The sequence below is a fragment of the Lagopus leucura genome, unplaced genomic scaffold (assembly GCF_019238085.1).
Source record: "Lagopus leucura isolate 7727_CA_CO unplaced genomic scaffold, USGS_WTPT01 Super-Scaffold_100018, whole genome shotgun sequence".
NCBI lineage: Eukaryota > Metazoa > Chordata > Aves > Galliformes > Phasianidae > Lagopus > Lagopus leucura.
The window spans coordinates 7201295-7228806 of record NW_024962272.1 but is presented as its reverse complement, the minus strand read 5'-3'; the positions used below and the strand labels follow the sequence as shown (position 1 = coordinate 7228806).

At 38.7% G+C, this 27512-nt stretch overlaps 1 protein-coding gene across 1 annotated transcript in view; it reads left to right on the top strand.

Moving 5' to 3' along the window:
• The first annotated feature begins 6881 nt into the window (after window positions 1–6881).
• The window catches only part of PTAR1 (protein prenyltransferase alpha subunit repeat containing 1), a 34758-nt gene continuing 14127 nt past the window's right edge, over window positions 6882–27512 (top strand). Inside the window, exons 1-5 of the mRNA XM_042877466.1 lie at window positions 6882–6996; window positions 15510–15679; window positions 20169–20235; window positions 24069–24173; window positions 27026–27239. Of these exons, the coding sequence (XP_042733400.1) occupies window positions 6911–6996; window positions 15510–15679; window positions 20169–20235; window positions 24069–24173; window positions 27026–27239 (642 nt within the window). The 5' untranslated portion in view covers window positions 6882–6910. The remainder of the gene's footprint in view (window positions 6997–15509; window positions 15680–20168; window positions 20236–24068; window positions 24174–27025; window positions 27240–27512) is intronic.

Genomic DNA, 27512 nt, shown 5'->3' with positions numbered 1-27512 from the left:
CAGGGATCTGCCTGAAAAATGCTTTGGAAGATGTCTCTGGAGAGACAGCTTTTCAATTTTACAGGATCACCTCCCCCAGGCTCAAGAATGACCCCTCCCCACATGTAGGAAATCAATAAAAGATAGAAGGAAGCCTGCACAGATAAACAATTTGCTCCTACAAAATTCAAACATAATAGGGAAGTGCACAAGAGGCAGAAGGAAAAACAGATTACCTAGAAGGAATTCAGAGGCTCTAGGAGTGTAGGGGTGGGATTAGGAAAGCCAAAGTCCATCCAAACTTATGCAAACCTGAATTGTTCTTACAAAAGGAGAGTAGAGTTTGTATTTTCTAAAAAGTGTATTTAACAAAGTTAGGAGTGAGGAACTCATCTGCATGCAGAGCCTCACCTTTATTTCTGCGTGTGTTATGATATTGCAACAGATTTAGCAAATGCCAATTACATTAATTAAATTTCAACCTCTTCCTGCATAGGAGGAAACAGGCAATATTATCAAACTACTCATTAACGGTCCATTTCTACCTCTGCTTCGAATTTTATTTTCATTCTAAGCAACTTTGACCAAAAAAACCAAACAAATAAAAAAAAAAAAACAAAAAAAAAAAACCCACAAAAACACCAAATACACAAACATAAAAATCAGAAGAGCAAACCAAAAAGACTGCAAGATCAGGAAGGATGTGTCACCCGTTTATGGGCTGGTTTGGCCCAGTTCCTTGACTAGCGGGGCAGAGGTATTTCACAAAATCTGCGCCTCCAGAAAAGGGAAATGGGGGACCCCAAAATAATTAAAAACAGCGGCGGATATTATGTTCAGAAGTTCAAGGAAATTCTTACTCTTCATACCTCATCTTTCAGAAATATTTTAACAAGCAAGATTCCCAATCTTATAGAGAAGCCATCTTATTGTAAACTGAAAAAAAAAGTTGTTGCCCACATGCTAGTAGCAGAACTGTCATTTAAAAAAAAAAAAAAAGGATTTTTGCATATAATTAGAACACAGATATTTATTCTTGGTAGGATAAGTGCCTGTGATATGAAATATTGATGGTCAAACAGTGATATTGGGCCAAAATGCAATAGAAGACAACATTAAAAAACAGAATGATGAAGGCAGTGCTGTGTCTTTAGTGTAACCTTCTCATAACATCTGAACATATGGTCATCTCTAAGCAGTTGGAAGAAAAACGGGTTATCAGAAATAGTCAACAGGGATTAATCAAGGGGAAATCATGCTTGACCAACGTAACAGCCATCTATGATGTCATCACCATCTGAGTAGATGAGGGGAGAGCAGTGGATGTTGTGTACCTTGGCTTCAGCAACACCTTTGACACTGTCTCACACAATACCCTTGTAAGTGTGGGATAGATGAGTGAACAGTAAGGTGGAACTGTCTTACTCAGAACTCAGAGGGTTGTCATCAGCAGCACAGAGACTCACTGGAGGCCTGAAACTAGTGATGTTTCCCAGGGGTCAGTGCTAGGTCGGTCTTGTTCAACTGCTCATCAACAATCCGGACAGAAATAGAGTTCACCCTCAGCAGTTTTGCTAATGATAGAAAGCTGGGAGGAGTGGCTGGCATAGAAGAAGGCTGTGCTGCCATTCAGTGACACCTGAACAGACTGGAGAGTTGGGAAGAAAGGAAGCTCTCTGCAGGGACAGGATCAGGAGAGCCAAAGCACAATGGCATTGAACTTGGCAAGGGATGTGAAAAACAACAAGAAGGGATTCTTTAGATATATTGGATATCCACTTGTGTCCCCCTCTGATAAATGAAAAAGGAGAACTGGCTGCCTCAGTCATGGAGTAGGCTGAGGTACATAAGTTCTTTGCCTCAGTCTTCATGGCCAGTCAGGCTTCTCACACCTCTCATGTCCCAAAACTTCCAAGCAGGGGTTGGGGCAGCCAGATCCCTTCCAGTGTAAGAGCTGAGAAAATCTGAGACCACCACATGAGGCTGAATGTGTACCAGTCTATAGGGCCAGATTACATGCATTCTGGGGCTCTAAGCAGCTGGCTGATGTTGTTGCCAAGACGCTCTTCATCATATTTGAAAAATCACGGCTGTCAAGTGAAGTTCTCAGAGACTGGAAAAAGAGAAACATCAATCCCACATTCAAGAAAGGAAGACAGGAAGACTCAAGGAACTACAGGCTGGTGAGTGAGGCTCAGTGATCTCTTGATGTCACTTCCAACTCATACAATTCTGTTATTTTGTGTGATAACTAAACCATTCCTCAGTGAATGTATCATTTTCAGATACATGTGCATGAAAATTGACAGAAGTGTCTTTAGCAGCTTTTTTCCAACTTACGTTTGTTTGTGGTAACATTATAATTGTTTATTAAAGAAACCAATTGTACGTATCTGTGACTTCTTCAAAGTCCGGACTCTGTGAACAGTGTCTTTCAAAATACTATGTACCAGCCATAAGAAGGGACATAATTTGAAGTATGATCCTTTCTATTTAAAAACAAAACAAACCCAAGCAAACACACAAAACAACAAGAAGCACAGGTGTGAGCCAAGTAAAGAGATAATGTTTAAGGTCCAGATTAAGCAAAACACCTGATTTGGGAGAGATGTAAGAAAAAGGTGTTTCCTTTTGAAAATAAGATTCCTCATTGAGTTAGTTTTCTGAATGCTTATATCATCCTATCTATTTTCCATTAAGCAGGTCTGAGACAGAAAAAATACATTCTCTGTTGAGAAAGTAGGTTGATGGTGTGCTAGTACCAATTTTGACTAACTTAACATATTTAGTGGCACTGGTATTGGCTAGCATTAGGGAATGAGAATAGGGCAAGAGTTCAAACTGAGAAATAATTAACACATAAATTCAAGACAAAATAGTCCAATTAAACTAGTTTTAATTGTTATCATCCTTCAGTGGGCTATAATAATATAGAGTGCAACTACAAAAGAAAATTCCATATTATTATCAGAGAAAAATCTATGGGGCTAGCCCACTCACTTGACAGTATATGCCAAACCATGTCACTACACCTACTCATAATTTAAGAAGCAATCATCATGAGAAAACAAGGAATATTTAAAAAGTTATGAGATAAAGTGGCAGTTGCAGTCAGCACGACTCATGGGGACATTAGAAATGCTGCCATCAGCTCTTCTTGCGCCTTGAGGTTGCTGGCAGCAATTAAGGGGTAAGACTAGTGCTTGAGTTTATATGGTGAGGGGCACTCTGGTCAGAGGAAGGACAGAGTCATCATCTGCATTAAAGGTTGTGCTAGATGAAGCCTGCTAACCAGCTTTTTTCAGTCACAAATGTAACGTGAGTGAGAGCAACAGAGGAATTCAGAAGGCATTGCCATACAGTATTGAGCACCTCTGTAAGCACAGCATCTGAAATTAAATTTGAATGTGGTGTGGACAAGGCTTGTATATGGCTTAGGACTAGGACTTATACCAAGATTGCACATACCACTTTAATCACAAAGTAGCTTCAAACATTCCAAAACATTCCCCATAGTTATACAATAATATACCCCATATATGTATGAATCTTATACAAAAACTTAAACTATTTATATATTAGAAAGTTCATTAAAATGTCATTTTTTTCCCCAATTTTTAGTGTTTCTGTTAATAGAGAATATAAACTCCTCCTCCCTCTCAAACAAGAGTAAGAGTTAAACAACTTGTACAGGATGAATCACTACTGTTAGTAATTATGGTAAGAATTCTGGAGGTGTTAGATTATGGAGTAATTTATTGTAGTAAAAGCGTTATATTGGCAGATAAAATTTTGACTCAATACACTAGGATAATTTTTTTCATACAAATTAGTTTCCTTGCAATAAAATAAGAAGTAATTGACAGTATCTGAATACTATACTAATGCAGTTATAATCTTTGCTTGCTTGCCTGAAAAACAAACGTGTGCATAACTACAAGGCATAAACTATGCATGCATCATATTTTTTGACATTAAAAAAAAATACTGAGAAATCTGAAGATGGATGACTTTCTGTTGCATTCTGAAAAAATGTTCTCTGTCTTCTGTATGGCTATCAAATTATCAAATGATCACTGTGATAAAAGTAAAACAAGGACAGGGTTAACGCAGTTCTTTTCCTATTGGCTGTGCAATGTGATCTACATAGAATAATCATCTTCAGTGATGGAACATCACTAAGATGAATGTGCCCATTTTTTTTCCCGTGCACCTGTGTCCAGCCTCCCAGAACAGGATTAGTTTCAACTGTGAGGGGTTTTAATGCAAACTATCATACTTCAATTCGCAGTAATGCTATTGATTTATGCAGTTGATACAACAGAAGGAAGGAACACCATCCAAAGAGACATGGAAAAGCTGGAGGTGTAGGCCCCTGAATGAAATGAAGTTGAATAAGGCCAAGTGCAAGGTGCTGATCCAAGTCAGGGCAATCACAGACATGAGTACAGTCAAGTGGAAGAATTCACTGAGATCAATCCTGTGGAGAACTACTTGAGGGTCTTGGTGGATTAAAATATTGATAAGAGCCAGTGGCATGTGTTTGAGGACTTGAATGCCAACCATATCCTGAGCTGCATCAAAAGAAGGGTGGCCAGCAGGGCAAAAGAAGTGACTGTCCCCCTCTGCTCTTCCCTTGTGGGGCACTGTACTGTACTGTACTGCATCCAGGTGTGGGGCCCCCAGCACAACAAAAGCATAGAGCTGTTGGAATGGGTCCAGGAGATGATCAGAGAGTAGGAGCACATGAGAAACAGGGAGATGGCCTTGCTCAGCCTGGGGAAAAGGCTCCGGGGGAACTTCCCTGCAGCAGATGAGTACTTAAAGGGAATACCTATAAACAGGATGGAGACTGGCTTTTCACACAATCTGATAATGATGGGATATGGGGCAACAGTTTTAAACTAAAAGAGGAGAGATTTAGATTAGATATTAGGAGGAAATTCTTTACTGAAGGCATGGGCATGAGAAGTTGTGGGTGCTCCATCACTGGAGGCACTCAAGGCCAGGTTGGATGGGGCCCTGGGCAGCCTGAGCTGGTGGGGGGGGGCAGCCCTGCCCATGGCAAAGGGGTTGGAAATGGATGATCTTTAAGGTCTTGCCCAAGGCATTCTATGATTTAACTTGCTTATAAAGCAATAACAAATTAAAATAGTTGAGGGTCACAGAAATGAACCAAGACCATCAGGCATATTCTGCAAAGCTGACTACGAAGATCTTAGTTTCATTTCATGCCTGCTGAACTGCATCTCAGTTGAGAGATTATGGCGCTTAGTTATTTATTTATGCTTATAAAGCAGGTTTGTTATATCACTTTGGATAGCTACTAAAACATATTACTCTGTACTCATCATAGAAGCATTACCTCAATCAAATTATTTCCAAGATTTTTGACACCTCGTCCAATATCATAGTCACATAACATAATCTATATTCCCAGATTACCCAAGGAAATTTATTTCCTGTGAAAAGGGTACGTAAACTTTTAGATTATCTCATGACGGCATAGTTTCTACAGCTTACTCATGTGCCTTACATTAAGCTTAGCAAGGCTAAAATAATTGCTGAAATAATTTATTACAATTGCCCTCAAATTGGATCAAGTATGCTTCACTTTCAACTCAGTGAATACACCTGAAAGCTACTGTATATAATTGTATGCAAAACTAATACCCAAACCTGCTTTATATAATTTGACAATAAGTACCTAAATTATACAATTTAAATATATTTTTATTGTGATATTTGAGTAAGAGTAGCAATTCAATATGCAGACCTCTTCAAAATGCATGCTCACCTACTGTACATTGTCAGTTGATTGCATTATCCTAATTAACTACTTTTGCCACTTATAAGTACATCAGTTACTTTAAAGCAATTTTCAGGACATTGAGAACAGAACTTTGCAGTGATATGTATATCTTGAATGTGTAATCAACATATAACATAGTACACTGTTTCAGCTAACTGCTGTGTAAGTAATCAGTTACAGTAAGATTAACAGGAATTATTAAGTATCACGCACACATGCGAATTTGAGGTTTTCCATGTAGCCTTATTAAGACTCATTCAAATTTATGTTCTGGGACCACACCTACATAGGTGATTTTCCTTTATTTGGGTAGCTTTCATGAGTTTTTCTGTGGGCACAAAATACTTCATTAGTGCCTTAATCTCCAAGATTCTGTGAGGCTGATTTGTTTGCATGGAATGAAGACATTTATAACTCACTAAGAAATCATCAGAGTAATATAACAGACAATGATTTTGCCTCACAGGAAGCGCCAGAGTCACAACAGAATGCTTTCTTTTATATTTTGCCTCAATAGGTGCAAGGACATTTTCCTCAGGTTCTACTTTTTGAAAGGTGGTTCAGTATGGCCTAACAAGCAATGGGAATCTTCCAAACTGGGGAAAAGTGGATAGAAATGAGTCAAAGGATTCGATGATGAAGCTGACCATGAAAAAAGGGGGACAAGCACGTGGGCACTCGACCAGCCTGAATACCACTGGGCATGCCCAAAGGGACATGAGCACGTGTACAAGTCCTTGAAAAGGAATGAATGCGTACGCCAGTGCACTGCATATGTATGTCTGAGCTGTTCAGGTGTAGGACTTCAGAGCGCGCACCAGCTTGTCGAGTCGCCCGGTAGGTATCGTGAAGAATAAAGGAATGCCACTTCCTAACACCGCACAGGAGTTACAGACTTTTCTTCCCGGATTTCCCGGAGCCGCCCGAGGCGGGGCTGGGCCCGCCCCTCCCGCAGGAGGCCGCACGGCTCCCCCGCAGGCCCAGACGGCCCGAGGCCGTACCGCCCCCGCCGCCCCGCTCCGCTCCGGCAGCGCCATCCCCGTGGCGCCCGCCGGCCGCTGACCCGGAAGCGCTCTGCCCGCCCGGCGCGGCGCGGCACGGCACGGCCGGCTGCGGAAGATGGCCGAGTCGCCGGAGGAGGTGGCGGTGCTGGTACAGCGGGTGGTGAAAGACATCCGCAACGCCTTCAAGCGGAACCCCGACATGTGAGCGGGGCGGGCGCCGGGCGGGCGGGCGGGGCAGAGGGGCTTGGGGCCGCCCGGCGGCGGGGCCGGGCGCCCGGGCCAAGGTCAGGGCGCGGCGCGCCGGGTGGCGAGCTGCCGGCGGCGCCCGGAGCGTCGCTGTGCGGGAGCAGAGCGGGTCCTACTGGGGCGGGTGCCGCGGCAGATCCGCAGGGACCGCAGCACCGGGGCCGACGTGCTGGTGTAAGCACCGCCTGCTTAAGCGAGCCCCGTGCGAATCCGGGGTTAGGTGCTGGGCAGTGCAACGTGCGGCCGAGGTGGGGTAAGGCGGGTCCGGCCTCCGTCTGGCAGCTCCCGAGCTGCGCCGTGTGTGCGTAGCCTGACATCTGTACCGCCGGCACAGAGACGGTCCTTTCCTTCGCATTGGAGGGAGACGAATGCGATGACTGCGTAGGACAGAGCAGTTACTGCTGTCTTCCGAGAACCAGGTTTATCTGGCCGCCTAAGAGCCAGAAGGTTCGTGTTTCATTTTCGGTCCTGTCGCTGAACGGTTCACTCCTGTACTGCTCCCGTTTCCGCTTGCTGTCCTTTGTTTTAAGGTGCCAGCTGTTTAGGGAAGCATCTTGCTATCGAACCAGATTTCATATTAGTTGGAACAAATGAAGCAGTGGATAACGGGTAAGAACTTTGTAACGTAAATGCAGTGCTCTGTGTCAGATGGAAGAGCTGTAGTCTCCAAGGCGATGGCCTATTAATCTGTTCCAGAAAATAGCATGTTAAGCAGTTATTTAGGAAAACTTTATGTGCAGTTTTTAATTTATCATTTTGCTTGAAAGAGAGGATTAGAATGAGTATCCTCGTATTTCCATAAATGCAGCTAACCACTTGGGTAGGTGGCCAGGTTTTAAAATACAGCATATGGGTACTTTCTAAAAAAGAACAGCATTTTGCCATGAAGTTTCATTTTTAGTATCTGAGGCATAATGTACTGTAAACAGACAGTATTTGTGAATGAATCTGCAGAATCCTTTTGCTTGCTACTCATCCTCCAAAACTGTTTCCTGACAGCAAACCTAGAGTCTGTGTTTTTGAATACATGGCTGGTATTGTTTTCTTTCATTCAGTCCAGGAGATGAAAGTAGATTGCAATAGTTATGTGCCCTGAAACTGATGCACTATATCATACTTAGTATGAGAAAGCATGACCTGCTGCTAGTTTGCCTCCTGAGGTAGGCATGAAATCCTGCTGGATTTCTGAACTCCAGTATTTACATGGCTAGGATAAGCTGCAGGCCATTGGCTACCACACCTGTTTACATCTGGAGCAGAAGGCTGCAGCCCTTACAGTCAGATGTTCTGGTTGATCTGAGTTATCTTGTCTTCTTGCTATTGACCAAGACAGCTGTGGTCTGTTGCAGTCTGTTACAAATGCTGTCCTTTTCAATTGAGTGGCCTACTTGTGTCATGGATCCAGATTTGAATTCTTTTATTGACATCTGACTTCAGTGAAAATAAGGGGTTTGCTTGGTGCTTGATTTCATACTTCTGTTGTCTAGTTGAAAGGTGCTCTTTTGCATTTGTTGCCCCATGTCTTTGATTCTTTGTTCACTTGCTCCTGATGCATGTCAGAGGTGGATGCTTTGTTCTAGCAAGCTTCCAGCTTTCTATGGTTTAAAGGGGATATTGTCTCTGGTGAACACTGAAAACCACGTAAAATACAGTTTTAGGCTAACTGTGATGTTTCATCATTTTTTCTCCCTTAGGTTTTATTGGTTGGGGTTTTTTTGGTTTTTTTTTTTTTTTGTTGTTGTTTGCTTTGAATTAGATGTGGAGCAAGATTGTGCATGTTTTTAAGGCAAGCTCACTTCTAATTAAATACACAACACTAATTTAATATTACCTCATCTGTCTGATTGCTCCATTTTATTCTGCAGGCTAACTGTGTCAACTTGCTAGTTCTCAATTTTTGTAAGACTGTGAAATTTATTGGTACTTTTACCAAGTCCAACCAGCATAGATCTTATAAAAGCATTTGCATGAGCTATCCCACTGGGATTGAATGGATTGTAAACACAAAATACATCAATGCATGCATTCTTTTTGAACTTTGCTTTTCTTCTGCTTATGAAGCCAATGAGAATAAAAGACCCACTTGTCAAAAACCTATTTGAATTTTGTGGGCGTAATTGGAAGGGACAACCCAGCATTTGTGTGTGAAATCTGAGGATACTTTCCCTGGTATGTCAGTATCACTGTAGCTCAGATCACTTTTTCCTGTCTCCACTCCTGGTGTTTTTAATGTGTTTAAAAACACACTTCATTTTGTTACATAAGTTGCTCTGAAAGTAATGCCTTCTACTTATTCCCATGGAAGCTACAACAGATACAAAAACACAGTAACACTATTTGATAGAGCACATTCTCAGCTACAAAACACAATTTTTCATTATAGTCACCACCATGAGCTCTGAATTTCACAAGTTGTGAACAGGAAGCTGCATGCCATTCTCGTAAAAATCTGTGCCAGCAGAGGTGACCCACTGTCACTGTGACCACTACAAAAACACATCACCCACCACATTACTGTGCTCACATTCACTGTTTGGTCCCCATAAATGGTCAGCACACACTGAAAAATGTCAGTGGGTATAATTTTTTCACATGGTGGAGTTGAGTGACACACCATTGTTCCGAACACACTTCCCTGTCAGATGCCAATGTGTCAGACTGCCCCTCTCCTGACATCAGGAACACAGCAACAACGTGTGATCATAGAATCACAGATTCACAGAATGGTTTGCATTGGATAGGATCTTTAAGATCATCTAGTTCCCAACCCCCCTTCTATAGGAAGGGACACCTCCTACTAGACCAGGTTGCTCAAAGTCCCATCCAGTGTGGCCTTGAATACTTCTAGAGAGGGGGTATCCACAGCCTTTCTGGGCAACCTGTTTCAATGTCTCACCACGCTCACAGTAAATAATTTCTTCTAGTATCTAGTCTAAATCTACCCTCTTCCAGTTCAAAGCCATTTCCACTTGTCCTGTTGCTACCTGCCCTTATAAAAGTCCCTCCCCAGCTTTCCTGTGGGCCCCCTTTAAGTACTGGAAGGTACTATGAGGTCTTCCCAGAGCCTTCTTTTCTCCAGGCTGAAAAGTGTCAACTCAGCCTGGTCAGGTATGACCTGCCCATGGTGAAGCTGTATGGGTTACCACCAATCACGTCATCTTTATTTTCCGTGTGCCTTAGTATGGCCTTCAGGTGGATTTGCTCTATGATCTTGTCAGGCACAGAGTTGAGACTGGGCTGTAGTTCCCTGCATCTTATTTTTTTCCTTTCTTGAAAATGAGGGTTATGTTTCCCGTTTTCCAATCAGTGGGAACTCCACCAGACTGCCAGTCTTTATTCTAGGTTTTATTCTATCTGGATTTTGGCTTTGCTCACCTAATCCCTGGCTGCTCTATGACATCTCTGTCATCCTCTCAGTTAACCCATTCCTGCTTCCACTCCCTATTAGGCTTTGTTTTTGTGCTTAAGGAGGTCAAGGAGCTCCTTGATCCACAGTGGCCTGCTGGCATGAAATATTGGTGGGAAGGTTCAGCCTTTACTGCCGTGCCATTCATATCTGCCTCTGATGTCGTGGAACATCATAATTAAATAGAAGGCATTACTTTCTGAGCCGCCCTCATAGATTTGAAACTGAATCAAGGTTTCTTTTGGTGTGATTGCAGATTTTTCCTCTAGGAACCCAAAACACTTCATTAAGTTATTAGCTAAATATGAAGTTTGCTTTGCCAATATTTTTCCCTTTAAATTGTTAAATAACTTATGCGGCATTGATATGTATGAATTTGCCATCTGTAGTAAATATTTGTTTGCAGTATTTAGTGGGAAGGATAATCAGTGCAGAACTTCACAGTGAAGATTAATGTGAGAACAAGCAAAAGGAAACTCCTAGATAATGCTAGTCTGATATTTATACTTTATTTAGAAACAAATACAGGCTAGGAATTCTTTGGATTTCAATAATATCTTACTATTCTTTCATTTATGAAAGATTTTGGTTGTACCAATAAGTTAAAGGCTAATTGTTATTGGAAATTCTGAAAGAGAATCATATGTGTATGGTAGACGTGATAATGCAAGAAAAGTTTTCTTTTCTTGTATTTTGAAAGCCCTTTTCCTCACTTCTCAAAATTTGTAAATCAATTAGTCATGTAGTCACTTCATTAGACTTGTTTTACCACAAAGATACAGATCCCAAATGTCCATGCTGTAAATTGACATCCAGTATTAAAAGCTGTTCATACTTGGTTAACTATTCTGCAGTAATAATGTTCTGGACTTCTTTGATCCAGTCTTTGTTATCTGTATAACTGTAGTTGAACAGTATCTCTTGATTGTGTGTCATTCTAATTTCTAAACCATTACTTAGTATCCTCTGTCTAATTCTTTGTGGGAGTTATTTGTGGGTTGGGTTATTTGAAAGATTATGTTTTAAAAAATGCAGAAGCATATTCAGCAACTGCCTGTCAGCATTGTGCTGCCACAGCTGGGATTTTAACTGTGCACAAGGTATGTACAGTGAAGCTTCATGCTTCATAGGATGTTATTCTTACGTAGCTTCTCCAATCTCAGAACAGGTTGAAGAAGCTTTGGTGATAACATAGATGAATTCATGTGCCAAGTTCTAGTAGCTTCTGTATTGTACTTTGTGATTGTGAATTACTGTTTTGGGTTCTGTCTTTGGATCTGTAAACCCAAAGATAATTTGTGCAGTTTTTGGTGCTTGTATTTGGGAAGTAACTGTAAGCAAAGATAAGTTGTATCCTAAAATTCAAGAGAAAACTGGAATCTAGGGAGTGAAACATTAATTAAATATTAGTTTACCAGTAGGTCGTGCTTCTGATAGTAGGAGACCAAAGAACCACAGCTTTCAATTGCCATTACCTTCAGTATAGTGAGCAACTTGTACGTAAATATGATCGCCTTAAATCCTGCAGTTGGTTTGTGCAGTCCTGTCAATATGACCAGGCACTCCTTTGCTGCGTCGCTGGGCCGTGGAGAGTTACACAACACGCAACAGCTGTAAGTGCCAGGTCCTCCCCTCGGGTCACATCAGGCTACTGCAGTGATACGGGATTGGGGAAGAGCGGCTGGAAAGTTGCCTGGCAGGAAAGGGCCTTGAAGTGCTGGTCAGCAGCCAGCAGTACGCCCAGATAGCCAAGAAGGCCAATGGCAGCCTGGCCTGCGTCAGATATTGCATGGCCAGCAGGAGTAGGGAAGTGATGATTGTTTCCCTTGAATGTGTCATTGGTGAGACTGCGCCTTGAGCATGTGCTTAGTTTGCAGCCTCTCACTAAAAGAGTTGTACTCAAAGTTGCTCAAGTGTGTGCAGAGAAGAGCAACAAAGCTGGTGTAGAGACTGGAAAGCAAGCTACAAAGAGCAAGGTTGTTTAGTCTGGAGAAGAGAAGGCTGGCTGGAGACGTCATCTCTACAGCTACTGGAAAAGAGGCTGCAGGAGGGTAGGGTGTAGATTTCTCCAGTGACTAGTGATAGTGATAGATATAAGCAGACTGTCTCATGCTGGGAGGTGTAGGTTGAATGTTAGGAAGAATTTCTTCACAGAGGGGATGATCAAGCATTGGGATGGATTGCCCAGTGATCAGAGGTATTTAAGACATATGCGTATGTAGGACTAAGGGCCGTGGTTTAGTGATGGGACCCAGTAGGTCAGGTGGATGGTAGGACTTGATCTTGAATGTCTTTTTCGACCAAGATGATTGTATGACCAGAGGCTATTAGCGCAAGATTTAGGATACTTAAGTCATTTAATTTTGCAAGGACTAATTGAGTGACTGGTGGTGCCTGTGTGTGAATCCTGCTGCAGAAACTTTTTTTGGGATGTATGATGATGCAGAGACTGCAAGTGTTCTCAAGCATAATCTGCTGGGCTGACAAAATGAATGAAGAGTCTACTCTATTACTTGCTCCTGCAGACCCAAGAGGCCTTCAGGAGTGATGGTGGTTTGCCTGAATTGTTTAGAACATAAGATAGGCACCGGCTCTTCTAGCATTTTGAATTATAAATGCTGTTCCTTCCCAGAATGCTTTGTAAGGTTTATGATCCACCCATCAAAACATCAAAAACAAAACCACAGTATTGTAGACAATGTTTCTACCACATGACAAGTGGTTTGCATCTTGGGGAAGATGCACACCATTTACCAGATAAACCTTTTTGTGTTGTACTGTATTCATAGTTCTCATTAGGCAGCGGTACAGTCCTCTGCCTCTTATGGCTTGCTGAGCATGTCCTGGAGTTGAGGTGTTTGACTTGTCAGCTCTTTGCAAACCCTACCTACCAATTGTCATGGTGTGTTTAAGGCTGTGTTGTGAAATTGGCTCTTCTGAGTCAAGCTTCTGTTTGCTGAGATCTGAAGGTGTGGGTGTAGGATTGTTTTTATTTGCTTTCCCTTGCTATTTGCCTTTGCTGGAGTGTCTGTAAGCATTGACTCATGAATTTTTGTGGTAATTCACAGAATTAATTAGCAAAGCTGTGTGCTCATTGCCTCTGAGGTTCTGTGTGTTACAGCATGCAAGAGCAAAGTTTGTATGCGGACTAAATTTAGCATTTCACAGAATCACAGAATCATAGAATGGTCTGGGTTGAAAAGGATCACAATGATCATCTAGTTTCAATCCCTGCTATATGCAGGGCTGCTAGCCACTAGACCAGGCTGTCCAGAGCCTGGCCTCAAATTCCTCCAGGGATAGGGCATACACAACCTCCTTGGGCAACCTGTTCCAGTGCGTCACCACCCTCTGTGTGAAAAACTTCCTTCCAATATCTAATCTAAAACTCCCCTGTCTTAGTTTAAAACCATCCCCTCCTTGTTCTGTCACTATCAACCCATGTAAACAGTCATACCCCCCTGTGTTTATACTGTCCCTTCAAATATTGGAAAGCCACAGTGAGTTCTCCTCTTTGTAAAGGAAACGAAGTCAGCAGCAAGCACAAAACTTCAGTCTATAAGGCACTATGTTGAAAGAATCAGAGCATCAGTCTGGAATGTCATTATAAGTCTAGTCTGGAATGTCATAAGTCTAACCTGAATATCTTTGTGAAAAGCTTAATTTTTTTAAGTGGAGCAACATGGGTGGAATCACCTACTGCTTGCAGTTTGGTAGGTAGTAAAACTGAGTTTCCCTCTTTTTTTTTTTTTTTGTTTTTGTTTTTGTTTTCCTCTTCTTGGAGAAGAGATGGGTAAGGGACCTGGGCGTGTGTTTAGAGACAGAGCCAAGTAATTTGCAAGTATCTTACTTCAGGTTATTTGTGCTCTTTTGCTGTCTGACATATTAAATCAGTTTTCTGAATAAGTAGATATACTTGTTCTTAAACAAACACATGGTGTCATTTTCAATTGCTTTAGTAATAATCTACTGAGGACACTGAACTAAATCAGTACACTCAGATTATCCAGTAGCAAAATTAGTGTGTGGTAATTGGGTTGAGATTGTGAGGTCAACGCTTGGGATGTAATCTACAGACCTTATATTAAAGAAAAATAAGGTACGTTATCATTCCTTTTTTTTTCTTTTTTTTCCATTAAACAGAATTTGATGTTGAAGTCATGCGTAGTAGAAAGTGTAGAATTGTATTTCTTTTTGTCCAAGTGAGCATGAATAATTGACAGTCTTTGTTTATTTTTAAGATTTCAAAACCGCTCTTTCACCGTCCATATACATGAAAAACTTAGGAAAAAAATAATATGGCCCCATGAAACTAAAAAGCTTGAGACACTTCTGCTTTGTTTGAGAGTGAATTTTTGTGGCTATCCTTTGTTTATTTCTAGATGTTTGATTGAAGGTATGATACGGTAAATACATGAAAAGAACCTTCCCCATTCCGAATTTTTGAGAATATAACGTTTCTGAGTAAGTGGAGAAAGTCCAGAATCACACACAAAACAAACAAGCAAACAAAAAACATGGCGTTTAAAGGACTTTGAATTCATGCTTGTTTATCTAATAATGACTATTACTTTGAGACTCTTCAGCATGCCTTCAAGTATTTGTATTTTTCTCCTGCTACAGCATTGCAGACATAATATTAATTTTTGTAGAGACTCTTCCTAAAACCGCAACTACCTGAATAAATTGCAAAGCAATGTGAAATGTTAAGAGGTTGGTTTTTTGCTTTTTTTTTTTTTTTCTCTCAACTTAAGTCTTTAATCGTACCAAGAATGTGTTTGCATCAGTTATTTGCTGAGTTAATTTACTGTGTAATTATGCAGATTACTTTCTTAAAAATGTGTTTAATTTTACCTGCAAGTCTGGGAGGAAATAAGAAGATGAATTGATAATAATGAGCACAGACTTCGGTAAAAACAGGGAGAAAGGTGATGGGTTGACAGCTGAAGTTTAGAAAAAAATAATTGTCAAATACTGGAAATAAATTTAATTGCATTTCTTTCTGTTTTTTTTGTTTGTTTGGTTGGTTGGTTGGTTTTTTTTTTTTTTGTTTTTTTTTAAGAGATGAAATTGGATTAATACCGTGTCCTGAAGCAAGATACAACCGGAGCCCAATAGTCCTGGTGGAAAACAAGCTTGGTGTGGAGAGCTGGTGTGTCAAGTTTCTTTTGCCATATGTCCACAACAAACTTCTACTCTACAGACAGAGAAAACAATGGCTGAACAAAGATGGTAAGTTACCCTGTGAGAAAATAGCACCTGATTCTTAGCTATGTTCTTTACCTTTTTTTTGACATGACATTGGCCCTTTTTAAATGCAGTTCAACCTGTTCTAAAAGAAGAATGAAACCTGAGGAAAGCTGGCTTTGTGTTGTGCATCACAAGAGATAGTTCTATTGTTTCTTGGTTGAAAATGCAAAAAAATCCTTTCTCTTGCCCAATCTGGAAGTATTGAAGGGAGATGACTTATTCCCATGAGTGATTTAGGAAAGTAGTCTTACTTGTTTGCAGAAGGAAAGATGTACTGTGACAGAAAGGCATCTGTGGTAATGTGGATCTGAAGTAAGAAAGAAGTGCATTGCTTTATTTGGACGTAGGGGTACCAGAAATTGTTTGTTGAAACAACTTGTTAAACTTTTTAACTGTAAAACTCTATTCTCTTTTTTCTTCTTTTGTTGTTGTTGTTCTCTCTCTCTTTTTTTTTTTTTTTAGTTTGTTTTACTTGCATGAAAAATTCTTTTGTATAGTTTTGTCTATTTTGAGTACTTTTTTAAGAATTATGAACCAGTGTGGTCTGGAGATACTTGTTTACAAAGTGACTTTGTTTAAATTGAGAATGAGAAAGGATAATTGTAGTTTAAGCAACTTTGTCACGGCTTCAGGTTTCAATGGCAGTCAGCTTTGAAACTTTTCTTTCTGTAGTCTTCTCATTTGGAATCTTACTTGATGACACACTGACCCTTTTAGGCAGGTTTAGTTGTTTTTTTGTGGTGACACTGTATGACAAGAGTGTTGTGGCTGTTCAGAAAATTTTTCTGCTTCCGACCCAGATGAAGCATTTCAGATCCTCCCTTCTGAAAACATAGGTCATAAAATGGTGTCAGGAAATAACCAGAGTAGTGTGAAACTTAGCTAACTGCCTATTTGTTGATTGAATCTCACTTGATTCAATCCTTTGGAGAGAAACTGTCCTCTCCTTTGTTTCTTTAATTATTGAAAGCCAATGTAAAATGCTTGAGAAGAGATAACCTGCAGTATTTCCATGTCTACCAAGTTTTTATGTAACTATTGTAAAACATGATCAAAACCCCACCATGTTAATAACGTTTGGAAGCTCTGTGTAGCTTGCAGTATTTAATATGCTTTACCATTAAATTGTAGCAGAAACTGAGCAAAAATTTTGGAGGGCATGAGGAGAGAGGTATTTTCCAGATTGACCTACAGAATTGCTTTTTATGTAGTTTAAGCTCTTTACATTAGAAATACAAAATCCTTAAGGATTTTCCTCTGAATCCTTTTTTGTAGATAAAACATACTGAGTGTTTGGCAAGGTAGTTTTCTTCTGGATGTAGTGGAAGTACAGAATTATGGCTGCTGCAAAACTCAATTGCATATTTTGATGACACCTGTTAATAAACAGTGATCACAAATACAGTCTCCTGTTACTTTCTTTGTGTTGTTGGAATTACCAGAAGCTACTTTAGATCAAACAGAAAAGAAAAATTGGGTCCTGATTAAAGTGTTATGATTTCATCTGATATTCTAGCAAGATCTGGAAAAAATATCTGGTTCTTTATAGTTAATTAATAGTTAACTATAGTTGATAGTTAATTATTGATAATGTATTGGGACAGGTGCTTAATTTTATTATGGTTTCTTTTGCAAGTTTGAATAAGATTTCTTGGAATCCAAAATCATGTCTGTTTGCTGGTCTTCTAGTTTAGAAGTTTTTCTCCTTTCTTCAAAATGTTTTAACTTTTGAATGCAGACTATCTGTGATATCACAAAATGGTTGTCTGAAATTGCTACAAATATCTTCTCTTTTTGTTCAAAATATTGTTCAGCATGTACTCAAAATCATTACTTCCCTTAAGCCCATTGATCCACCTTTAAAACAGCCTTTGTTTGAAAAGCATGTTAGTATAATGTATGTACAAAAACAAAAATTTGGATACAGTCATGTTTGGGGTGAAAAAAATAAAAAGGAGCTAGAAATCTGGTCATACTTGCCCTTCTCCGTCTGGAGAGACTTCCCATGTCCAAAAGGATACCTTGGATACAGCATTTAGGATGCTGTATTCTTCATAAAATCCAGCTGAAAGTGCTTTTTGAAATTTAAATGAAGTCGAGTTTTGTTATTGACATAGAACAATCTGGCAACTGCTGACATTATGTGCTAGATCTGTCATACAACTTTCTATGGAAGAAGGCTCAGAGGTTTCTAAAATTCTGTCATTTGGCATCTCTGGCTCGGAAATTCAAGCTTTGTGAAATCTACATCTGCTCTTTGCTGCATAAAACTATGAAGAAGATCAAACTAAGGGAACTAGATATTTCTTTGAGGTTTTCCTCATCTGCTTTTTTCCTTTGATAATACTCAGGATACAGTGATTTTATTTTTTATTTATTCATTCATTAATCTCCAAGCATTTATATAAAACAGTATGATAGATGAGCTACTGCTCAGATTGGGCATGATTCTGTGCTGTTCCAAGCCTTTGACATCACCATAGTAGGTTACTGGGCAGACATGAGTTTGTAGGACAAACTGTATTCTACATGGAGTCATATAGTCTCTGAATACTCTTTCTGAAAAGTATTTGAAAGAATTTGAAAGAATGAACTGGGCTGTGATAAGCTTTTGCTGGATATATCCTTTCTGCCCTAGATTGTGCAGTCACAGTAGCTAATGATTACTGAAACAATTATTAAAATCAAACACTATGTCTTAATTCAGAACCTCTTCAGAACCTCTTCTTTGTCACAGCATTTTGTTGTTGCTCTATTTCTTATCCTACGTTTTGAAGTTTACCTTTCACTTTCCTTCACTGTAATTCATAGTCTTTCACTACCTTTCACCATATAGGAAATGTGAGTATAATTACGTGAGTTCACACTTACGAGTATATTGCCCTCATATAATGACATAACATAGTCCTCCTGGGCAAGAACCCATGGAAACACAGGATACACAAAATTACTTTGTCAGACATGAATGAGCAAACAAGCATGCAGTAATATGCAATAGGTACTGTACTCTCAGAGAAATTTCTTGGTTAAAAAGGTAGGTGAAGTTGATCTCCTGTACTTTCTGAAGTAATATGCTCCTTTATTGTTGTATGTCACTGGTAGGTTTTTTAAATGTAATTTTGCAGCCAGAGACCCAGTTAGAGATAATTTAGTTCCACAAGACCATCTCCTTTCTTTTACTTTTTTATTTCTCTGACATGTAAGTGATCTGCTGGAAATCACCTGGAGTACAGTTTATTTAGTTTCTTAAATACAGAGTGTTGAGGAGAGAATGTAGCCAAACTTTGTTGACAATAAAAGCCTGGATATTTGTGGTGACGCTGACAGGGTAACTGATCTGAAGCTGCATGTCCTGAGAGCGGAGCTTAAGGAAAATCAACATGTGGCAGTCTCTAGCCTCTCAGGGTTAGGTGGAGATGCCTCTAGGATCCGCTGTTACCCTGGTGGAACTCAAACAGCTGCTTGCTCACTTTCCGTGGAGGAGGGAACAGGAAAGGTGTGTTAGAACTCATGGGTTGAAATAAAGAGTTTACTAGGTAAAGCAAAAGCCATGCACACAAGCAAAGCTAAAAATGGAATTAATGTGATACTTCCCGTCAGCAGGAAGACGTTCAGCCCCTCCCAGGAAAGCGAGTGCTTCTGGGGAAGGCAAACACCATCGCTCTGAATGTGCCTTCTTGCATCCTTCTTTTCTCTAACTTATATTGCTGAGAACGACTTCATATGGTATGGAATATCCATAATACCATAGTCTGAAGCAAGGCTGTCAGTTCAGAATGAACTGAAAAATGTTTTCTGTTATATGTATGTGCATGTGGATAGTTAAATTATGTTGTGATCCTAATTCTTTTTTTTTTTTTCCCTAGGTTTTCCTAGGTATAACTTGCTACAGTATCTAGTTTTGTTTGTTTGTTTTGTAACTGTACATTATATAGTATAAAAGTAGCACATATCTGCAGCTCAGGATTGTACAGAAATAATAAGAGTATACTTTTAATGTTACTGTCTCATTTCAAAATTGTTGGATTTTCTTTGAAGAATTCTCTTTAATACATTCAGTATGTCTGCAATTTACATTATTGTATACTCAAGGATTCAGTGCAGTCACTGTCCATCTCTGAGGGTATACAATACACGTGAATCTATCTAACCCAGTAGATATTTATATCTCTATATGGGTGTATCTATCTATACATATATCTGTGTGGATAGATAGATGTATAGGTATATCTGGGTAGATAATTAGGCATACAGATTGTGGTCTGAAATTTCCAGCTGCAAACTTCTTAGACAAAAGTTGTTAGCAAGACTCTTCCAAAATGAGATATTCCGTGTTCTGTAGAGATGGACATAGATATGGCAACCAGGCAAGGAGAGACTTTAATGAAGGATGGGACTAAAGGATTGCAAAGAGACCACTAGAATATGTGAACCATTGCTAATCTTTGTATATTTTGTTCACTCGTTTTAGAGCTGATAGATACCACATGTACGCTGTTGCTGCTGAATCCAGACTTCACCACAGCCTGGAATGTGAGGTGAGTTGTGCTCAGTAAATGACATCAGAATGATCTGGGCCTTAATGAGCAAGTCAGCATAAACTCTGCATTTAGTGGTAGCTAATGATAGAGCAGCAGCTTCTCAGCTACAGAGCACTGAAGGAATGTTGAATCTCTTCTATCCTGCATGTGCTACAAATAATTCTAAACTTTTTTTTTTTTTTTTTCAGTACAGCTAAAGCATGTGAATACATGTTAGGTCCTTATTTTGTTTCAGTTGAAAGTGTTACTTTCCTTGCCTCTGTCTGTTGAAGCAGGTGGGCATATGTTTTTGCTGAATCATGGTATCCAGCTAATGCCTGCTCTCTGTTTTCATTGTTTTTGTTTTATCCCTCATTGAATATTATATCTGAGTCCTTTTGAGATAACTGATCAATTTAGTGTTGTTATCAAAGCTGAACAGGCCTCAGTAGGTACACTGCAAAAAGAAGAGGAGGAAGCTGTATTCACAGGGTTCTGAAGCAGATAATTTTTGTATAGATCTCCCAGGTGAGAGGATGTTCTGCTTCCAAGGTAAGATTTGAGACAGTCTTACGGAAATAGTAGGAGGTTGGAAGTCTGACAGAAACTTCTTAATATCTAGGAGGACTAATTTAAAAATATATAAAAGGCGTTTCGAAGTTAAAGTTCATTTTTTCTGTAGGGAAAATGAACAAAAAGATGATGGCTGTGGATAGCCTTGATGGCACATTCAGATTTTTTCTTTCATTGCTGGTGTAATGCTGAAAACTTCTGCAAGGTTTTGTACCTTCCAGTATCTTGAATCTAACAGAGGCAGGTGAAAGTGGTAGCAAAGGGCTTACTGTCTTGAAAATGTATACCCCTGAGTAGCTTTCAAGTAATAAAAAGGAATTAACATGCATAAACACTAGAGCTCCTACAGTAATGTAATCCTATGGCACCTAAAACTGATTTCAGTTGTTTTTTGTTTGTATAAACATAAATGCATCCATGATTTTACTTTTTTTTTCTGCCTAACAGCTAAAAGAACTTGCTCATTGCTTGTTCTCACGTGTGCAGTTTATATATGTAATTTAAATTGCAAATCGAATAAAAATGTTGAAGAATATAGATGAATTTTATGATTTGCCAGTATGCAAATGACTACAGAGGATGGCCATGCCTCTAGTTCTTGACAAGGTGGCTTGGTTGGTAGTGTGTCTTTGTAACATTCAAAGTGAAGGTGATGTTGTTGCAGCCATTATCTGAGGGATTTATCGCTGCGTTTGCTTTAGCTGGAGGACTGATGTTCTGAACCTGGACCTGTGCTGGTTCAGGCTGCTGCTGGGAGGTGGCTCTTTCAGAGAGTGGGCAGGTACATAATGGCACAGCTCAAACTAAAGAACCACACTTCAGCCTCCCTCGAGTACACTGCAGGTCAGGCTAACCAAACAAGGATGGTATGTGCAGTCACAGCATAGAGGGCAGGCTGTGTTCAGCACAGTATCTGTTGGAGATAAATTTGTACTGTGAAGGAAACTAAAGTGGGAACTAATTACGTGGGACTTGCTCTCTGCTTGCAGAACATGATGGATCAGTCGTGGGATGATTGTTTTCATCTTGCACAGAGGATGTTTGTTGTGCCAGATTTATCTTATGTTCTTGACACATAAATTCCCTGTTTTATTTGCAAGGGGAAAAAAGCATTATAGATTCTAAGCCTAAAAGTAAAAAGATTAACAGCAGCAGTTCTTCCCATAGAGTGCTTCCTATAATCTAATAATTGCATCATTTTAAGTTTAGATTATCCATGTTTCCTACGTTGAATTCTCTGCTGAGAGCTTCACTGAGAGCTTCGCAGATAGTGATTGATCCAACAATATTGAGCCTGGATAGTAAGGAAAAGGGTTTGAGAGTAGGAAGAGAAAAGCTTTTCCTTACAAAGGGGTCAGGGCTTGGCAGAGCATGACTGGAGTGGCAGTATGGAAGGCCAGTGAACATTTAAGTGGAATTGGCAATCATAGAAAGTTCTGTTAGTGATGGACTGGAGAATGTAAAATTTGAAACTGGCTAGGAGCCAATAATCTGTCCTCTCTTTGGAGCTATTCTAAACGTTGTAATATGCCCACAGAGGTTAGGTGTTTATTTTAATTAGAAGGAGCTGGGAAGCTGCAGAGGGGTAGAAACTAAGCAGGAAGAACAGAGCAAGAGCTAATTGTGTGGTGTAGGAAAGCATGCTAAGAAATAGCAGGCATGTGTTGTTTCTTGAACTGAGATAGAATTTCCTGTTATACAGAATGTGCAACAAGATGCTTGTAGTCACTGATCATAATTTATCATCTGCTTTTAGAAGCTGAAAAATCTTCTTAAGCTAAAAATGACCAAAGCATGTATGTAAATGATTGTGAAGTAAATTTTCATAGATATTACTGTTCTTGTTGAAGTGCTTTCTGGCATCTATAATTGATCAAAAGCCAAAAAGCATCAGATAACAAGAAGCTTTGAAAATTCAAATTCAAACCTTTCTTGTGAAATGCCACTGACTTCAGAAGTGTCAGTAAAAATATGAAGCACATGAAAAGAGATTCAGATAATTTCCTACAGGAAATAGTAGGTTAAGTTTTTTTTCATAGCAGTTCTTTTTCCATACTACCAGCTTCTCTCCATCCCCACCAAGAAAATGGGAGAAGTACCCTACACAGTATAGTGCACCTCTCACTTAACCTGTTGCCATGCACATCATTTTGATGGTGCCATGCGTGTCATTATGATGAAGACTATGTTATTTAGAAACAAAAATAAAAATACCAACATTGCTACTGCTAAGTTTTTAGTTCTAGCTACTAAAGGTTCTGAGAAAGGCGTGTTTCCTGTAATTATAATGTAACTGGAATTCTCTCTATCTTTACTTCAAAGTGTCTCTAAAGTAGATCAGAGTATAGGATGTGGAAAGAAGCATTCTTACAATAACCAGTCACAGGCTGATGTTTTCAAATACCCTTGGGAGGGGCAAGGAGATTCTAAATTCAGAAAAACGAACAAGATGTGAAGCAGGGAACTCTGTGTAAAGAAGGAAGAAAAAGATAAAATACAAACTTTCGCTCTACTGTGTCTGTGTAGGAGGTCTGGGAAAGCTTATGTTGAATGAGCATTAAGTTTTGCTTAATTTTAATAAATAATTACTCATTTTACACATGAGTAAATTTTGTGATTTCTGCCTTTATAGTCATTTTGAAAAATATTCTACATGCAGAATATTCCTTCCTTCTAAATTTAGGAATCCTTGATACTGTGTCTTGAGCCATATTTAAAAACTGTGTGTGAAAAAGTTAAATGTGTGTGGGGAGGCTGTCTGGAGGAGTAAAAGTATTTTCAAATTTGCAGAGTGTTCTGAAGGCTGAATTACAGAAAGGATGTTTAAATGTATATGTAACTCTCTTAGCTGTCCTTGTGTTAATGAAAAGAGAAGGAATTTGTGTTATTAAGATTTTTCTACAGCCTACCAGTAAAAACATTATTGTTAGCAGGCGTAACATGTAGCCCAAACTGTGGCTTTTTTGTTAGTAACAGAAAATGTGATAGAGAGCCACACTCAAAATAATAATAATGAGTAAAAAATTGACTTAGTGATTTTTTTCTTGTTGTTAAGAGTTCAGTAACAATGGGTTGAATGTAGTAAGATAAAGTTATGAGACTGGGATTTATTTTGCTGAGCGTGGTTGAATAGCAGTGCCTGCATATACCTGAGTGCAATGGATTAATCTATCAAATTCTATTATATTTAAAAAAAAAAAAAGCCATTCTGTGTGCGATTTGTGGTTTATTTTCAGATTATGTTCCTTACTCAAACAAATTTATGTTATCTTTTGTAGGAAAGAATTAATACTTTCTGGCACTTTAAGTCCACTTAAAGATTTACATCTTGGAAAACTGGCGCTAACCAAGTTTCCAAAGAGTCCAGAAACGTGGATTCATAGGTTTGTTTCTTTTGCCTTACGTTGCTTCCCCAGAGTTAAATATTCCTTCTAGTGTTTTGTTGTTGATGTTTGTTTTTTTTTCCCTTGTGTTTGGGTTAAGGAGAATGCTAGATGTAAGAGGACACCTAGAAATACAGTGGAGTGTTTGAGCCAGTCACTGTGAAACTCAGTCCTTTGGCTTTTGAAGATCCCCTTCTGTACTCTACACTTAGAATTAAAGTCATATGAACCTCTTTGTGGAATCTTTTTTTGCAGTAAGCTTTGAACATGGGATAATTTTTCCTAAGGATTTTTCATATCTTTCAGCACTTAAAATTCTCATCCCAAGATTTCTGATTTCATCAGCAGTAGATATTAGAGCAATGTGAGTTCCTCTCCTCTGCTCCTCCACATTTATTGCTGTATTGTTTGTTTGTAGACATTTCATAAAGACGAGAATCTGTACAAGGTAATTTTTATAACCCAAATTGACGTTGACTTCCATTTCTTTGTTTATCTTTCTGGTTTGGTGAATTGGTTTTTATCATTTCTAACATACTCAATGCCATTAAATTACCAATACTAAATATTAAGATAATAGAGTACTTTTTTTTTTTGAAAAATTTAACTCCAAAATTATTTGAACACACATAGCTAACTATCTTAATCATGACTGAGTATATGTGAATTGGTCTGTAGCACACCTGAGTGAAGCATAGGTATATAGTTCAATTTGTGATAAAATTTCTTGATATGTGCATGATTTTTCTCAATATGTTTTCATGTTATTATTCATTATTTTACAGACAACCTTCAAAATATTTGAATGGAGTACATTAGAAGGCAGTTCATAATATTTCCATTTCACATATCCAGTATTGAGACAACCATAAAGTTGATATCCCATTAGGGGATTCCTGTTCTATCAAAAGCATAAGTAAAGTTTCAGTCTTGCAAATAACACATGAATTTTGAACAAAGGAGTTATTGGTAAACTCTTCTTTTTGAATGAATGGGCTTAACATTCTTGAAGTTTACACAGAAGATAGTAAATGAAATATTGCTAGGTATTACCTGCCTTATAGAGTATTATTACCTTAGTTTACATATCGATTCAGAAAAAATATTAGAATGTAGGAATGAAATAATGTGTTGAACATATACAGCTTCTTACACATGGCAAATGCACTCATTAAAGATGCCAAAATATCTGCCATACGTCTTGCCACTTTGGGAGAGTTTCAGGTGGTTCTTGTGCATATAAAGTTAGTGTACATGTTGATTACACAGTCACTGGATAATTCTGCATTCATTTTCTTTAATTCTTTGAACTGTAATAATGATAATAATAGGACGTGACCCAATACATCAGATTCATTTTGTCCAAATTTATTAGAGAATTTATGTAACTTCCAAGAATTCATTTCCATGACAGCCAGCAGGTACCAAGTACATATTTAAAAACTAAGGTTGTGCTCTTTCCTCCCATTAAAAAAGCCAAGAGAACAGCTCAGATTTTTTTTTAATTTAAGCCACAGAGACTATGAGCTCATTTTTTTCTGAATTCGTTATTTTATAAACAGTCTTTATTTTAAGAAATAGAAATAATAACAGTATTAATATCAAAATGATTTGTCTTTTATTTTTCATTTATGGTTTTCCTTGGAAGGCAATAATAATGAATTAGTATCTACCTTTTATTAAGGAGATGACTTTACGTGGTTACTTTTCCTGCCTAAATACATCTAGAATTCCCTATTTCTTTCTGATTGAAGTTAGAAATACTAGATGATAATATTTGGCTTACAGTTATTAGTATTGTCTTCCGACAGTTTAAATCTTGTTTAAAACATCTGGAAGAAAAAGCAAAATGGTAATAATTCTTTATATTCTTCCGCTATTTCATGAACAATGAATTGCAAAGTAGAACTCTCAATTTTATTTATTTAATTTTTGAACTTGCACCTTCATGAGGTAGCTATTAAATGTTCTTACAACTGATGTGTGAGTTGGTACAAGACAGAAAAACTCCAGTGTCTCACACTGAAGGATGTCCAGCTTTCCAGGCTGTTCTGTAGTCCCATTGCCATTCTCTGTACACATGCTGCTTCGTGGATACCTGCCATTATTGACAGTATTCAGTAGAGCCTGCAGATGTATGTTTTGGCGGTATATACCTCCCATAATGCAGTTCTCATCTAAAAATACTAAGTCAATCCAAAATAGAATTGAAAAGCCACATACAAAGCTGTTCTTCTTAGTGACTTCAAGTCAATTATGTATAATTCAGTAGTAAAGTACTTTTTTTTTTTTCAGTTTTGCTCATAGCATCTGAAGCCTTCAATGCTGTGCATTTTCTCTCTGGTGATGATGTACAAAAACTAATTTTGCTTGCAGTATTCACTACTGAGAAATGTGCAAATGTACATAAAGTACAGTTCATATCTTTCTTGAGTCATTTTTTCTGCCTATTTTTTAAAACATTATTTTAGTATTGTACAAACCTCTAAAAGAAGAGCTCATGAGAAATCACATGCAGACTTTGCATTGTTTTCATAACTTTTTTTCTTTTTCTTTTCCTTTTAGCATGCTGTAAGTAGACATGACTATGGTGCACAAATATAGAAATATAGCAGAAGTTAAATTATTTTGATATGATCATAAGGTCATCGTTTACAGTATGGGAACAATCCAGATGCTTATGTTTCCTAGTTTTTTTTTTTTCTTATTCATCATCTAGTTGCAGCATAGTTCAGATAATGAAAATCTAAGAAAAGCTTGATTTAAAAAAAAAAAGTAAATTAAAAAACAATGTTTTTCTCTAAAAATTGGTTTCTCATCACTAATGCTCTACACTGTTTAACCCTAACCAGACGATGGGTGCTGCAGCAGCTAATTCAGGAAGACTCCTTGCCTGCTCTTGTGAACAAAGGAAACCTGGGAGTAGCACCTGCAGAGAGAATTCACCAATTAGTGCAGGAGGAAATGGACATCTGCTCTGAAGCTGCTGGGAGATACCCAAGCAACTACAATGCCTGGTCCCATCGCATCTGGGTTTTACAGCATGTGGGAAAGCTGACTACCAAGGTAAAATACAATAATGAGTAAAGTCTTCAATTTTCCTTGTTTAAAAAAAAAAAAAAAGAAGAAGAAAAAAAAGAAGAAAGTATTAAAAAAAAGAGAGTGATTTGCCAAGCAGATGCCCTGACGTGGATGGATTACTGTTGATCTGTTGTATTAGCTGAGTCCAGGCAGCTAACGTGTGCTTTCTAAAAATGGCAAAATATTGCAGTATATATTGGTTTGTGTTTTTGCTAAGTGCAGGCAGGTTTTGTTCTGCAGGAAAGAAAAAGATCTTTC